The sequence below is a fragment of the Sardina pilchardus genome, chromosome 20 (genome assembly GCF_963854185.1).
Source record: "Sardina pilchardus chromosome 20, fSarPil1.1, whole genome shotgun sequence".
NCBI classification, from domain to species: Eukaryota; Metazoa; Chordata; class Actinopteri; order Clupeiformes; family Clupeidae; genus Sardina; species Sardina pilchardus.
The window spans coordinates 1,283,957-1,301,140 of NC_085013.1; the positions used below are offsets into that span (position 1 = coordinate 1,283,957).

The 17,184-nt window shown below is 39.3% G+C and overlaps 1 protein-coding gene across 4 annotated transcripts in view; it reads right to left on the reverse strand.

The window, feature by feature from the left end:
• Positions 1-16,301, reverse strand: part of fsip1 (fibrous sheath interacting protein 1) — a 50,546-nt gene extending 34,245 nt beyond the window's left edge. Inside the window, exons 1-8 of one of the 4 annotated variants that reach the window (XM_062522981.1) lie at positions 16,069-16,301; positions 15,580-15,764; positions 15,164-15,245; positions 14,819-14,988; positions 14,464-14,539; positions 14,273-14,362; positions 13,724-13,863; positions 13,237-13,356 (exon numbers count right to left, since the gene is read on the reverse strand). In XM_062522981.1, coding sequence (XP_062378965.1) covers positions 13,237-13,356; positions 13,724-13,863; positions 14,273-14,362; positions 14,464-14,539; positions 14,819-14,988; positions 15,164-15,245; positions 15,580-15,747 — 846 coding nt within the window. In that variant the 5' untranslated portion in view covers positions 15,748-15,764; positions 16,069-16,301. Of the gene's footprint in view, positions 1-13,236; positions 13,357-13,723; positions 13,864-14,272; positions 14,363-14,463; positions 14,540-14,818; positions 14,989-15,163; positions 15,281-15,579; positions 15,765-15,853; positions 15,968-16,068 lie in introns of those variants that run through there. The other 3 variants (XM_062522979.1, XM_062522980.1, XM_062522982.1) reach the window with 3 other exon arrangements.
• Positions 16,302-17,184: the final 883 nt, after the last annotated feature.

A 17,184-nucleotide genomic window follows, 5' to 3' on the forward strand; every position in this document is an offset into this window, starting at 1 on the left:
CAACAAAAGTCTGACTCCTGTCCAGGGAAAGGGAAAAAAATTTCAAGGTCCCTGTAGTCTCCCTTTAAACCATTTCTAAATTGGCAGTAAAGTGAGGCTAGCGAGGACCTGGTGAAAGTTAAAGAGACCCTATGCAACATTTTCATAGTCATAAAATCGCTTAGAAATCGTTGTTTTGCTTGACTGACCAGTTTTATCGAAAACAGTACAGTGTCTTGTGTATTCTCGCTGGATTTGGATGTTAAAATTGATTTTTTTGCTTAAATTGATAGAATAGGGATAGAAATAGACATTCCACTTTGTCTTCAAATTTCTACCCTCCATTTTCACATTTTCAGGACATCATCATTTAGGCGGAGCTTAATTTACAGTATAGGGCCATTATAAGGACCTAAACCATGCTGGATTTGGAAGTAAAATGTATTTTTTTTACTGAAATTGGTTGAACAGGGATAGAAATAGACATTCCTCTTTGTCTTCAAATTTTAACCCTTCATTTTCACATTTTTATGACATTATCATTTAGGCAATTCTTAAATTACAGTATAGGCCACTGAATGGACCTCATATATAACTTTGCAGTACAAAAAACAATACATTTTGTGAACTGTAAGAACTAAAAAGTGATTACTTATCAGTACTTAACTAGTCAACTTCATTAACTTTAAAAACAGGACATCTTCTGAACAATATTAACTATTTACATTGAATTCCAATTTAATACAAATGAATGCAAACAATATGAACTATTTCAAAACCAAACACAGGGAATATTCTTGGACAATTTTCCTTTAAATGAAACTCCACTGAGTTTTCACTCACTCATCTCCCTCACTTTCCTCACAATCACTCACATCTTTTTAAAAAAATCTCTTGGTTTTGACAATATGCAAGTGCATGCTGGGGTGCATGAATGTCCTTTTCAAGTACAGGAACAATGTTTTTTTCACTCTTGCTCTTATGGCAGCCACATTTCACAAAGGCCAAGAGCATCTCCCTCCAGATACCACCCATGATCACCTAGGGAAGGCACCTCAAGTTTTGCCTTAGTGCTGGACTTCCATACCCTGGAAATCCAGAGTTCTTGCGAGAGCACAATTTGAATTGTGTCCGCAAGATACTCTGGCCACGAGCAATGATGCATGTTACGTTCTCATGTTACGTTCCGCGAGATAAACTGATGACGACAGCGGTACAACTTTCATTTTTTGTCGTAGTGTTATCCAATTGCGTCGAAGAGTCCATATCAGTCAGAGTAAACATTGGTCGTAGTGTCCAAATGTGTGCAGTGAGATTTTTTCAAATGCATGATTGGTGCCGCCAAATTTTCAAATGCATGCTTGGTGCCGCCACTCGAGTTGGACCATTTTCATTATTCACGGCCAGACCCTTAATCTGAAAGATTCCAGTGTCTGGTTTACTACCAGGCTAAGGCTTCCATACTTAGGTCAAATAGTTTGTAAATATGAGGAAGAAATGCAGCTGGCGATGGTGAATGCTTTCTGCCTTCTGTTCTGCCTTCTGTCCAAATCTACACCAAAAAGAGAATTTCATGCCCTCACAGGAGCAGATTGGGGAGGCAAATTTGTTGGGATAAGCAAACAAAATGGACAAAGCTGCACCTTGAAGAGGGAGACCCCATTATTGACAGCCTGCATGCTTTGGGTTCAACCTTAGATTCCCTGTCAGGAGAAGTGCTTAAGTCGCTGGGAGCTGTTTTGAAAAGGAAAAGAAGGTGAAAAGACTACCATCACCAGCTGCATTTCTTCCTCATATTTACAAACTATTTGACGTATGGAAGTCCAGCACTAAAGCAAAACTTGAGCTGCCTTCCCCAGTTGATCATGGGTGGTATCTGGAGGGAGATTGGTTCTTACCAGTTTGCTGCTTAAATGACTCAGCACCTGAAGTGTTCTTGGCCTTTGTCAAATGTGGCTGCCATATATGAGCAAGTGTGAAAGCCTGCACTTGCGTAGACTGTCAAAACCAAGAGATTTTTAAAAATGATGTGAGTAATAGTGAGGAAAGTGAGGGAGATGAGTGAGTGAAAACTAAGTAGAGTTTCATTCAAAGGAAAATTGTCCAAGAATATTCCCTGTGTTTGGTTTTGGAATAGTTCATATTGTTTGCATTCATTTGAATTAAATGGGAATTCAATGTAAATAGTTAATATCGTTCAGAAGATGTCCTGTTCTTAAAGTTAATGAGTTTGACTAGTTATTTACTAATAAGTAATCACTTTTTAGTTCTTACAATTCACAAAATGTATTGGGTTTTTTTTACTGCAAGTTATTATGAGGTCCTTTCAGTGGGCCTATACTGTAATTAAAGCATCGCCTAAATGATGTCATAAAAGGTGAAAATTAAGGGTTAAAATTCGAAGACAAAGTGGAATGTCTGTTTCTATCCTTGTTCAAACAAGTTAAGCACATTTTTTTTTTACATCCAATTCCAGCATGGTTTAGGTCCTTGTAGCGGGCCTATACTGTAAGTTAAGCTCCGACTAAATGATGATGTCAATAAAATGTGAAAATGGAGGGTATAAATTTGAAGACGACGTGGAATGTCTATTTCTATCCCTTTTCTATCAATCTAAGCAACCAAAAAAATAAATAAATAAAAATGTAACATTCAAACCCAGTGAGAATACACAAGACACAGTACTAGCATAACTCCTATCAATATAAACTAAGAATGCACACTCCTAATGAAAAAATGAGATCAAGATTTTCATGTTACTGCATGAAATCCATGTTAAGACTACATTACTGTACATAAAGGCAGGGATGACACTTTTAAATGAAAAAAGTATTAGCCTACAGGCCTAGATTAAGAAATAGCTAGGCTAATATAATTTTGTCTACTACAAAGGGGGTCTGTTTAACCTTTAAAACACTTAAAGGTCAGAAAACGGAGGATATTATCTAGGATCTGCTATTTTCCAAGTGTGTTTTGACAGTTTGTGCTCAAAAAGTGGGATGAGTTACCATTAAATTGAAAGAAAAGGCAAAAAATCACAAATCGTTCTGCATATTAGGGCTACCCTCAAACAATGTCTGAAAAACTGACAAATATGATGATGAAAATTTGAAGACAAAAAAAATCTTGTTATTTAACATCTGTACAAGCAATTTCTGCAAAAAAATCAAAATTAACATCCAAATCCAGCGAGAACTTGTTTTCTGACACAGCGCACTATATCCGCTATTGCAGCCTTGCAGTTTGTCCAGGGAGTGATCGCTCCTTGTTTACATCTGGAAGTCTGAGATGTGTGAGGAACGAGAAGAACCACGCTTGCAATTTCTATAATTATATATAGCCCATATATATATATATACACGCTAAAGCTGTAGGGGAAGCTCTGCAGAGAAATATGCAAGCATAAAACGAAAAGTGAAAGCGAAACCGGGGATGAAATCGCCAATCCTGCATAGTTTCTCTTTAAGAAATATTTAAAGAAGATCAAAGAAAGTAGCTAAATGTCAGTTCCAGGGATTGATTTTCTAAAAACCAGGACAGTGCATAAGTAACAAGTTATTAGTCAGGGGGCCAAAACTGATATTAAAACTTTGTCGGACACTTTTTGGTACAAGCATACAACCTATCCAGTATTAATATTTAACCCCTCAACATGAGTTCTAGCTAGGTTGTCAGCTTAAAAATGTTTTTGTCCATTTTCTTAAAAATGGTAAAGCGTTTTTTTTCCCCAAAAGTGCTTCCATTTTCTTCCATGTTACCTACTGTAATTTTGGGAAATGTGCAATATAATCCAACTTGTGTGCAAGCATGATCATTACAAAATAATGATCAATAAATACATCAATAAGATGTTCTTTCCTCCAAAACCTCTAGCAATCAGTACCCCTATCTATGGGAATGAGTTAAGCCAAGTTTAAAGGGATAATCCGGAGTGAAATGCACTTTAGATCAATTTTTCGGACTATTGGGAGTACATACGTTGAGTTGACACCAAAATCATGTCATTCGGATGTATTTTGAGAAAGTTCGAGCTCACCGTTTTTAGCCAAAACTCGTTAGCCTGGAGGTGACTCGGGCATGTCATTTCGCCGCTACAAAACGCTATATTTATACCTATTCTACTGTTCCAAACAACACTACACTTACGTGGTAGTGAGTAGAGGGTCCCTAAAGCCAAACCGAAGTATCCCCACGTCTTTATGTGGTCGGATAGAGAGTCCAGAATGAATTTAATCGAGTCAGTACCTTTCCGGAAATGTCGCTGTTGCAGCTAGCAACGTTTTCACAACACTTTACTAACATTTCCGGAAAGGTACGGACTCGATTAAATTCATTCTGGACTCTCTATCCGACCACATAAAGACGTGCGGATACTTCGGTTTGGCTTTAGGGAACCTCTACTCACTACCACGTAAGTGTAGTGTTGTTTGGAACAGTAGAAGAGGTATAAAAATAGCGTTTTGTAGCGGCGAAAGGACACGCCCCGGTCACTTCCAGGCTAACGAGTTTTGGCTAAAAACGGTGAGCGCGAACTTTCTCAAAATACATCCGAATGACATGATTTTGGTGTCAACTCAACGTATGTACTCCCAATAGTCCGAAAAATTGATCTAAAGTGCATTTCACTCCGGATTATCCCTTTAAAGCTTGTAGGGAAAGACATGCAATGCTGCACAAGTTGTAATACTTTAATGTTAAGGTGAAAATGTAGAACTGTAGATGGTGGTGTATAGTGCTATTTAACTTCATTCATAAACCAGGTTGTGACACAAATTATATTTAATTTACATGTTACTATAGTTATTAATTCAATCCAAACATAATTGCTCTCTCACTTCATAGGGTTAGGGGTTAGTAACTAGTTAGCATGAATAACTTTGTAATAGCTGTATGGCAAAGGTATGTTTTCCCCCTGTAAAACCTGGGAAGCTAATTTATCTGAAATTATTTGAGTAAACCGGATGCCTTGACATTTGAGTTTGGTAACTCATTTAATTTCGGTGTAAATAAGTCATTCAACTGAGTTATTACAGTGTGTATTGCATTTTGTGTTATCAACTTAAATGAGTCAAGTAAACTATACTCATTTTATTCACCTAATATCAACTTGAGTGAATTATTTGCTTTCCACTCATTTCAAGTAAATCATTATGACAAGTAAGAAATATGTACACACACAAAATGCAATGTACTCAATGTACTCAAATGTGTGAGCTATTTCTATGGATTATGGGTAAATGCTACTTTGTTGTTCTAATAAGTATGTGTTATCTTAGCTGTTAATTGTGGCTTCTCACTGTTTAACAGGTGATGGGCAAAAACATTGTGTTGATGATTTTCAGAATATGGTCAGAAATACCATTAAGGAGAAGCCCATTCTCAAAATATAAAGAACATTTTGAAGTTCACTTTTTCTTGGCCTAATGCAAAGTTGATTGCGTTCTCAATTTGACTTTGACCTAGTTACTTGAAAGTGTCACAAAGTTGAGTATCCCAATGGTGTGATTGAGCCTCCTATTGTCCGTCTGCATTGTCTCTTGGCTAGATACAGATGCATTATGCATGTTTACATTTAGTAAGTATTACCCCTCTTATGGACAGGATATGAACTTGGAGTAAGGATTTCAGGATTTTTTATAGGCTCAAATTTCTATGAAATGAATAGGATTACTGCAGAATGATGGTAATTGTGAAACAAAATATTTACATTCACCATGGCAGTACTGGCCATCATGATATACTGTATCTTCGGATTACAGTTGCACCTGTCAGAAGCATTACACATGATCTAAGATTTTAACATCAGCCCACAGGCCAAGTCTGTTATGGATAGTCATCTGCTTGATGGTGTGTGGCGTCAATGTAAATAGCACAATAACATGACAGCTATAGTATAGCCTTAAATATAGTTTAACTACTTATTGCATTTAAGATTCAATTTAAGTCTAAATGAATATGTGATATGTGTTAATAATACTATGGAGAGTGGCATTCTGGAAAATGTAATGTGTGGTCAGCCATTTTTTCTTGTGAACATAATTAATGATTACTTATTTGAAATGAGTGGCAATCATATACAGTCATGGCTGAAAGTGTTGGCACCCCATGCTAAAGGTGACTAAAAAGAGGGATATAAAATGAATCTTAATGTGTTAAGTAATACAATGAGGATATACCCAACCTTTAAGGAAACCTTTTTTCTTTGTGGATGAATAATGTATCATAAATAAATAAATGTTCTTTCTTATAACACTGGGGTCATAAGTATTAGCACCCTATATGTTAACCCTATGTGCTCAACTCCCATAGAGGCAGACAGATTTGTTTTTTTAAAGGCCACTTATTTCATGGATCCAGGATACTATACATCCTGATAAAGTTCCCTTGGTCTTTAGAACTAAAATTGCCCCACATCATCACACACCCTTCACCATAGAGATTGGTATGGTGTTTTGTTCAATTTTGTTCAGTTAGCCTATTAGCCTGTTTGATATGGTGTTTTGTTCAATTTTGTTCAGTTAGCCTATTAGCCTGTTTGATGCTCATTGAGCTCAATGCAAATCAAACCAGCCTGCCCCTATGTTAACCCTTTGAGCTAAATTCTCATAGTATAGGGGTGTCAATACTTATGACCCCAGTATTTTGGGAAAAACATTTATTTATTTATTTGTTTATGATACATTATTCATTCACAAAGAAAGTTGGTGTCCATAAAGGTTGGATATTTCCTAATTGTATTACTTAAGGCATTAAGATCAATTCCCAAAAGATAATTCTATATTCCTCTTTTTAGCCAACTTTAGCATGGGTTGACACTTTCAGCCATGACTGTATTTTACTCAAGTTGAAATTAGGTGAATAAAATATAGTTTAGTATAGTTTACTTGACTCGTTAATGTTATCCCAACACAAAATACACGATTAAATGAGTTACCAAAGTCAAATGGTTCAAGGCCTCCGGTTTCCTCAAATTATTTGAGTTAAGTTAACTTCCCAGGTTTTACAGTGTATCCAATCAGTGGTGCTCAGGTGGGCAGCCAACAGAAGGTACCCAGGGACCATGTCCATGTGCTCAGTCTGAGTCCTGGTCGGGGACATCGACACTGCCTGGTACTGCACTGACTTCCACTTTCCTCACATCCACTTATCGTCAGCTCCAAGCACCTGACCTGTAGGCCATACAGGCTCTGTGGTTAAAAGCTGGGGGACAAGCATGCCATCATTCATGTGCCTTCTGTTGGCTGCCTATACCTGAGCACCACTGCTTGGATGGGGAAAAACATACCTTTGCAATTACCTATTACAAAGTTATTACTACAAACTAGTTACTAACCTCAAATCCTAAAGAAGTGAGACAGCAGTTATGTTCGGGTAGAATTGATAACTATAATGATATGTCCATTAAATATACTTTGTCACAACCTGGTACATTAATGAAGTCAAATAGCACCATAGACCACCATCTACAGCTCTGCATTTTCGCCTTAACATTAATGTATTAGAACTTGTGCAGCATTGCACTGTCTCTCCCTACAAGCTTTAAACTTGGCTTGACTCATTCCCATAGATAGGGGTACTGATTGATAGAGGTTTTGGAATACTATGTTGTTTCCAATCTGATATTCACTTTGAAAACTGGTTCTCTTTAGGCAGACATTTTTTCATTCTGACACTTCAGCAGACATCCCATGAGTGTTGGCTTTCATTCGATACCATTTTTATCTATATGGTCCTTGTGGTTGTGGATTTATCGTTGGCATGTCGTGTTGAGCAGGAAACCAAAAAAATGGCCTGAAATTGCTTGTACAAGTCACACAATTTTTTTTTAGCTTGACAACCACCATAATATCTTACCTATGGGTGTCTTCTAACTAAAAAAATAGGGTGACAGCTTCGCAAAAGTCTTAACGGAAGCCCTTTTCAGAATTGGCCCCCTGACTATATACTGTATGTAGATTAAACTTGGACCCTCTTGTAGTAACAGTTGAACTGCACCTAGAGACAGATGTGACACGTTTGTTGTCAGAGGGCCTTGTGAAAACCACTCTGGTATTTTTGTTGTGTTTTTTGGAGGGGGAAACAGGGGATCTTGATTGCTCCACTCAATTCCACCCTCTTCCATTCTGCGCCCCTCCACTTTCTCCATTGGTCGTTTCCTTGCCAAGACGCCCCAACGGAGGCCAAATATCTGAGTACTGACTAATCTCTGCCTCTGTTTTAGCGATGAGCGCAAAGCTCCCGCCGGAGCTCAAAGGCTTTCGAGGCGGCAGCCAGGAGTAGGCAGTGAGGTCACCGCCACTTCTGGGTGAGGTCATTTCTTGTCCCACTGCCCATGCTTGCGCTAGTGAGCCCACCTCCCCAGCTCCTTCAGTAGAGCCTAAACAGCCACTGACTGCCAGAGCCCCCCCCCCCCCACACACACACACTCACACACACATATTCATACACCCTTTATATGGCAGCATGAGGCTCAGTGGAAAGCTCTGAGAAACACAGCACAAACAGGAGCTAACTGTGAGCAACATGATGTGTCTCAAACTCCTGAGACTCCTGGGAGTCAAGCTAATGTCTACTTAAAGGCATAGTTCGTTATTTTACACTTTAAGCCTGTTTTCTGTATTGCCTAGGATGCAAACGAGTGGTTGACACCGAAATCTCGAAGATTGGTCCTGTTGCTGCAATTTGGCTGCTTTAGAATGTTCTCTGTATGGCTTCAGCATTGCTCGCTATGGGCCAGGACGATTCTGTCCTTAAAACACCCCTAAACATTTGTTTATAAAAATGTTAGGCATTTTGTAAATCCCATTGGTTTCTGTAGGAAGACTCATTGCTCGTTGATATTACTCCGCCACCGGAAACGGAAAGGGGGCCTGCTTATATTTGTTTGTAGTCCTTTCACTCAGAACATTGTCACCATCTAGTGGTCTGGAGTGTGTAATCTTCAGATTCAAATACAGAGCAGAAGTTTATACACGGTTGAGAGGTATCTGAAAAAGTAGTGAACGTATAGTAGATAAAAGATGACAGAAGCTGTATTTCGCTGCGAAACTTGCTATAGAAGATTGTTGAAAACCAGTAACCTCTCGGTGAGTTGCACATTTTTTAAAACGTTAAGGACATAATCATCCTGGCCCATAGCGAGCAATGCTAAAGCCATACAGAGAACTTTCTAAAGCAGTGTGAAATACCGAACTACGCCTTTAATCAGTGATGGACGAAGTACATTGATTATGTACTTAAGTGAAAGTATAGATACCTTGTGTCAAATATTACTTGAGTAAAAGTGAAAGTACCCACTTTGAATTTTCACTTAAGTAGAAGTATAAAAGTATTTGCCTTCACATATACTTAAGTATTAAAAGTAAAAGTACTTCAATGAATTATGGTTCTAATGGCTTAATTATAATTACAATGTATCATTTTCACATCAAAGCTCCTGCTAAATCAGCTTATATTAGGTGAAATACTAATGCCACTCTTAAATAGTTTCTTACATTTGTCTATTTGCTTACAAGCTATCTACAGTGGGGAGAACATGTATTTGATAGCCTACCATGCTAAAGTTGCCTAAAAAGAGAAATATAAAATCATCATTTGACAATTGATCTTAATGCCTTAATTAAAAAAATGAGTAAAAATCAAACTGCAAACAAACAGATTGCCATATGGCATTTTTTTACCCATATGGTGCTTTTTCCAGTAGACCTATTAGCCTGTTTGATGCTCATTGAGCTCAATGCAAATCAAACAGGCTAATAGGCATATACTGGAAAAAGCACCATGCCAATCTCTAGCTGTGGTGAAGGGTATGATGATGTGGGGCTATTTTAATTCCAACGGCCAAGGGAACTTTATCAGGATGCATATATCCTGGATCCATGAAATAGCTGTCCTTTAAAAATAAAAATCTACCTGCCCCTGTGTTAAATTCCCATAGGGTTACATAGGGGGTCAAATACTTCCTTCCCCCTAGCATTTAGGAAGAACATTTATTTATTTACGATACATTCTTCAATCACAAAGAGAATTGGTGTCCTTAGCCCCCCCCATTATGATAATAATGACAAAGTAATTGTGTTGTAGAAAATCAATTTGTTAAGAACTATGATGCTGTTTGATTCATTTATAAATGGTACACTGTCACTTTAAGACTCTTGCCGGCTCCACTCAGTGGCTGCCCTTTATAAAGCGGAGATATCAGTTATCAATGCACTCTCTCCCTTTCATGGACGCTCACACGTTCCCAATTACGTTATGAGTAACAAACAGTGTAAGTTTGCAGTAATGTTAACCACAACGTCGTTGCTGGAAAAAAAAAATATCGAAAAGCAAATGATAGCCTAAGTGCGTGGCGGGCCAGATCTAAACTAATGCATGCTCGGCGGGCCGCACTGAAGTGCGTGCAGGACGCAGTTTGGACACGTGATTCGCTTTGCCAAAATGGAACGAGAGGGTTTTCATAAACGTAACGGAGTAAAAGTACGAATTTTCACTTAAAAATGTAGTGAAGTCAAAGTACAAAGTCTCACCAAATATAAATACTTAAGTAAAGTACAGATACATCAATATGCTACTTAAGTATTGTAACGAATTACATGTACTTCGTTACTGTCCACCACTGCCTTTAATAGATGAGGAGTGATTAAAAAAAAAACACTAGAGAAAGTGACACTATGGTGCATTAGATACGGTGAAGATACAGTACTATGTTAAACTAAGTTAACATAAGGGACTACAACTACTTTTTAATGAATAATGGCAAGACTCGATAGGCTCTAATCCAATTAAAACATGTGAAACTACACAGTTCAAGTGGGTCTAAAAGTCTGAAAGCAATTTGGTATAGAACAAAATAACGGAAATTACACCAATTGTAACCATGATGACTTGGCAAACTGTTTCAATGTGCCATTCTTCCAATTCTTCTGAGCTATGCCTGTGAAACTGACCCCTCACATATACAATAAAAGGGTTATATTTGGCACAATACAAGTGTTTCAGATTCCACTTAACCTAAAGATGCTAAAAGCTTAAAAAAATCAGGCATGTATTTAACATTAATTTCTTCCTCCCTTGCTCTTTATCCTTCACCCTGTGGTGTACAGTAGTTCGTGTGTGAATGAATGTTCTAACAGGTACAGGGAGGTGGCAAAACTCCTGAGCTATCCAGGGTCCTGAAGAAAGCCCCTAGCATTGGGACAACTGCAAATGCAAGCAATACTCATCCTAATAGCAGTAGATGACCCAAACATACTGTAAATACAATAAATACAATTGTATTATAATAGCTAATAATCTGTAGTGAATGAAAGTGAATAGTTGAGTCAGTCCTCAGGGCCATGCAGTGTACTATTCAGCTTTGGACAAAGGCGTCTGCTAAATAACCATAACCATAACCATAACCATAACCATAACCATCTTTGCCAAAATCTGAGGAAGAGGGGAGGGGGGCAGACTCCTCAATCAATCAGAGCAGTGAGGAAAGGCCACTGGCTATATTTTACATAGCAAACAACTCACTCTGTTCTGCACTATCCAGAACAGCAGGGACACAGAATAACAGGAAGTCAACATCTAACCTGTAAAGGCCTCAGAGCTAATACACTCCCCCTCTGATACCCACTAATAACATACACAAAATGCTTCCTCAAGTAATCTACGATAAACAAAAGACAGCTTTTTGGCAGAATACAACAACTGAAGCCTAAACATTTCCATGTGTCCCACCTTCATGACTCACAACAATTACAACCATTTCAGAGAAGCACACTACACAATCGCAAAGTTCACCATTCATGCAGCACCTAACAGCAAATGTCTGACACGTCAGAAGGACCTCTCATTAATATTCCATTGTGTACACAAGACTGAAGTACTGATTGATGACAGCTGGAGTAGATAGGACTTTTCCAAATCCAATAATCTACATCAACTCGTTCTTGTGCACTGATTAAGGCTTGAAGTAAATAGCTGGGAGAGGCAGGCTGGCTGTTGGCAGTTTGTAGGCCACCACAGCATGCAGTTAAATTGCTGAAGCCTTCAGAAACCAGACAGGCTGCCAAAAGACAACAGGACTGTGAGCACTCACTTGTCCCAGAATTCAATCAGACAAATGGAATTAAAACACAATTTGCACCACATATATCAAATTTAGAGTGATATAATTTAGCCACCTCTCAAGCCAACCTCCCCTTCTATGTGAGATCTGACTGTTTGACCTGTTACTCCACGAACAGCTTCCAGCATGTTTAATCACACTGTAAGAAAAGCTTTGAAGTGATGTGGATGGATTAGCCATGCCAGTTACTTATGGCATGCCACCCTCCTCACTGACAGATTAAACAAAGCGCAGGCGGTCGAGGCTGTCTCTGAGATATGAATGATGACTGGAAATCTGTGAGGTGATAGCTACGGTGTGAGTAATGGCGGGCCTGACTCAGTTCTCACCTGTTCTACGCAACTCGAATGTGACAGGGTTGGAAAATGGAAGAGATATACCAAATGCATACTGGGATGCATGTGAGCCCTCCCAGGAGGTCGGAGGTGGGTTCTAGACTGGGAATGTGAAAACCCCCCTCTGGTGGTTGTGTGAGCGATCAAAACTTGACATGCTAGCTTCTCTACAGAGCTGAATCTGAATGCAATCAGATTAACTGTTAAGCTTTAATGGTATCTGTAACAAAAATAAGTGTACTGTTGGCTTACTTATTTTGAACTGATTATACTTTTGTGCACTGATCAGAGATACACTAAATTGATTTCTATTTGGCTTATACTGATAAGTATACATATATCAAGCCTATATTTAATTCAAATATATGTAACATATACTGATGAAGTATATTTACTTGTAGCCAGAGACTGATGTTTGAGAGGCAACAAGACCGATTCTCATTCAATTTCATTTTATTCAGTCTAATATACCCTTCCGATAAACGTTTAGTTTTCTGAGGATATGCTTTGAGCATACTATCATGAACATGAAAAAGTGGGCTAGAAACATACATCAGCAATGGGCGGCAGTGTCCGGAGAGGAGTCGTCCAGGAACCAGAAGGTTGCAGGTTCGAGCCCAACTCCTCCTGACAAAACACTTGACCCCAAAAGTGTTCCTGATGTGCAGGTTAGCGCCTTGCATTAGCGCCTACGCAATTGGTGTGTGTGTAATATAAATAAGCAATATAAATGCTGCAGTCCATTTAGCAAACTAACAGAGCACCTATACGTTCACTTGTAGTGCACCTAAAATGTAACCTAACCTCGTGGAGGGCAACAGTACTGCAGTGCTCTTCACTCTCGTTGTCCATGTCCTGGAGCAGCTCACAGAGCCTCTGCTTCTCATCGAGTGTCATGGGCACGTGGTGGCCAGAGCTTGCCAGCTGTCACGTTCCACAGGGAGAGAGAGGAGAGGCATCATGTGAGTAAGGTTTCAAATTCAATTCAGTCACCACACACACACACACACACACACACACACACACACACACACACACACACACACACACACACACACACACACACACACACACACACACACACACACACACACACACACACACACACACACACACACACACACACACACACACACACACACACACACACACACACACACTTCCCCAAGCTTCAGGGATCTCTGATCTCTCTTTCAAAGGCAGGCCCAGATGACGAAAAAAACAGGTGGACAAGGGATTCATTTATGAAATGGACTGCCATATGACTGACCTCGCATGACTTCTGACTTACCTCAATGTTTTTTGTCACAAAGTTCTGTGTCTGCTTGCCTGTGGCGTCCCCCGTCTGTCTACTGTCTGCTTTGCCCTCTTTGTCCTGCTCCTGATCCACTTCAGATGGGTCTGTTGCTGAGTCACTCTTCTTACTTTCACCTGTACAGATAAACAGGACAAGACGAGTGCTGTCAGAAAAAAAAAAAAATTGATCAGACTATATCTCCCCTACATATCTGAATTATGTCAAACGCAAACAACAATCATAAGGAATAAATGTTAAAACTATGTGCTCCTTTTTTATTACATATAGGTATAGGGATGTTATTTTCCTAACTAGTGTATACAAAACTAGGCCGTAATCTCATTTATGTATTTCAAGAATCTTCCAAGTGTCTATAGAGAGGTCCTCGTTTTTAGTGTTAAGATGATTTACTCATGCGGATACTGCCATCTAGTGGCTAGAAAATCAGAAGTGTTTTTGCTACGGAGCACGCTTACAATGTCACCTTCCAAAGGAAGAGAATAATAATGAAACAGGAGTGGCAAAATATATCAAGCTGCATACCTTGCACACATTCCTGACTGGGATACTCTTTTTCAGGAATCTGAGTCCCAAAGACGGGAACAACGTCCAGCTCAACATTGGACTCATGAGCTTGAAAATGTGGGGGGTGGGAGGTTGTGTGAGCTTTTGATACTGTTTCATAGATAATATAATATATGACTTGAGAAGCAACTGCTGTATGCTATACTCACATGTGGAGGATGTCAAGGCCAAAAAGAACTTTGTGTTTTCAATAACATCCTTGCAGCTACCTCTTGTTGGGAGTTCCTTTAAATTCAATGCAATTAAGCAGATGAAGGATGAAATAGATAACACTCTATATTCCAATATGGTTTAGTAAAGTTGCTATGGTAAAGTTCACATTCTATGCACACTGAAGGTTGCTGAAGCTCTTTTTTTAAAAATGAGGTAAGAGGTAACTTCCAGTCCAAAGATGTTGGTGGTTATGTCCATCATATTAAAAGGGTAATTTAGCTCTACAACAGGGGACCATTGCAAATGTTCTGCATTGAAACTGTAGTAGCAGCATCACATTTCTTGCCATACCTGCAGCTCCCGCCATAGCTTTTGGGAAAGCTCTCGCCCTTTCTTTTTCACTTCCTTTTCTTTGGAGACCTTCTGAGCCAGGATTTTGTCCAGTCTCTTCATCTTCTTAATAGCCATCTGCAACTCTGGATCATCATTCTCTTCATCCAAACCATCTGTCTGTGATGTCTCTGCAACATTCAAAATATGTTCTCTAAATCTGGGTTTTTGTTTTGTTTTTGTTTTTTTCCAAGACTTAGGCTACTGAGGAGGCTACTGAGGATCTATATTCTAGGTGGATATGTAAACAAATCACTTTGGCTTGGTTATATTCTAGCCTGTCTCAGATTCATTATTTACTCTTACCTGAAGGGAGATGATCACCTGGGGCATCCTCATCAGAAATGTTTTCTGCAAAGCTTTTAGCTTCAAAGACCATTGTGTGAACCTTCAAAAAGCAGAGGTGTCAAGACAAGAGAGGGTCTAGAGGGAGTGCTCTGAATTCCTGTAAGTGTCTATCAGAATATTCAGTCTGCTCAACTACATTTTCAAGCCTTATGCAGTAAGAGTGATGTGGCATTTCTGTTGTCTAAAACAAATTATATTGTTTGTCTGTCGCAGATCTTTAAGGCTTAGACGTTCAAATGTCCCTGGGCCTGCTCGTGAAAACCATTAAACAACCATTCGGCTACACAAAGGCAAGTAATACTGGGGTAGCTTATTGTGATTGATAAGGAGTATTATTGAATATTAAATGTGTTTTGGTGTGACTTCGGTCTCACCTGTTCTTCTATGGTATCAGAACTAAGTACTTCCAGGGACGTCGGACTTGCACGGATAATTCTGCCACCCTCGCCTAAAGATGCTGTTGATACACGACTTCCAATACGGATACGGTCACTCGAGGCAGGACGGGAAATATCTTCCAAACAGCCCCTCGTTATATCCATCTGATGACAAAGAAGTGCTGAAACATAAGTATGTATAATACATGAACTTCAACTGTTCCTGCAGTTTGTGAGATAGCTGCTAGTATGCCATGCTGCATGAACGCACCCCACAAGCGAAGAATATTGAAAACGTAGCTGCTAGACTGACTAAAAAAGATAAGTAGTTTGTGTAAGTGACAGCTGCTGAGGTAACGTTAAGGTGAAGTTAGCTAAATACATTTCTAAAAAAAAAAAGGCTAAGCTCGCTAGCAAGAGTAGCAGCCACTGCTAAGGCCATCGACTGGAAATGGCACCTGCTACCCTTCAGAAGCTGGAACAAACCTTCACATGTTCTTGGGTGAGTTATCCTGAAAAGAATCGTTGGCAGTCTATTTATGGCGAAAGTACTTTGCCACCAAAATACATCACCCGATCAATTAGGATTCACATTCAACGAAGTAACGTTAGTTGTTGCTAGTTGTTTTCATAGATAGACAGTAAAAAGAAAGTTTCAAACTGCACAACACGGTAACCAAGAACGCCACCGATGTCCCGGTGAAGCACCCGATTTGGTTCCCCCCCCAGTTCGTGTTTCCCCTATAGGTCTTTCTGCAGAAGCTCTAGTCGGCTACCGTAGCTGAAAACCGGAAAACGCGATTCAGTACTAAGAATACGTACGGTAACCTAGCCACAACGCAAGAACTTTAGTATAGTGGCGTAAAGGAAACACGAACTGGGGGGGAACCAAATCGGGTACTTCACCGGATGTGGTTACCATTCAGGCGATGTTGCTGTTCACGGTCCATGAGCAGCACTGCCCGAAAAGACAGTGGCCCTCATTTGTCAACAGAGTGTAGAAATCGTATCTGAGCGCAGAAATCATCTTACGACGGGGCTCACGTGTGATTCATCAAACTTTCGTATCACTCCAATTCCAGCGTAAGAATAAACGTGTGTTAATAAATTTCGTTTTATTCTTATGTACATCTATGTCCCATGTGTCTAACATGTATTTTTCATAACAAATGTATATATTTTTACTTAAAATGCTAATTATTGGCTGACCATGTTTTTCCTCACAGCACCTAATCAAATAGACAGACATGTTAATGTTATGTAGCATCCAACACCAACTATGCTTACAAAATATAGCCGATCATTTTTCTAGTAGGCTAGGCCTAGCTACTAGGGGTGTATACCTTGTGATAGTATTTGTCCCCCCAGATGATACCAATCAGCCCCCCTGGCTCATGGACTGTTATATAATCCATACAATATAACTTTGAACTTCGCAGTTAATCTGTCTTTCCCAGACCATGAACTTTAGCCCTAGGCCTACTACTGTAAATGATGAATGAAGTTGTAAGTCTAATGCCAATGGCCAATGTAATGCCAAAGGAACTAACCTAAATTATGGTGCACTTGTGCTCTATGAATGTTGCCACTTTTTTAGTGTAG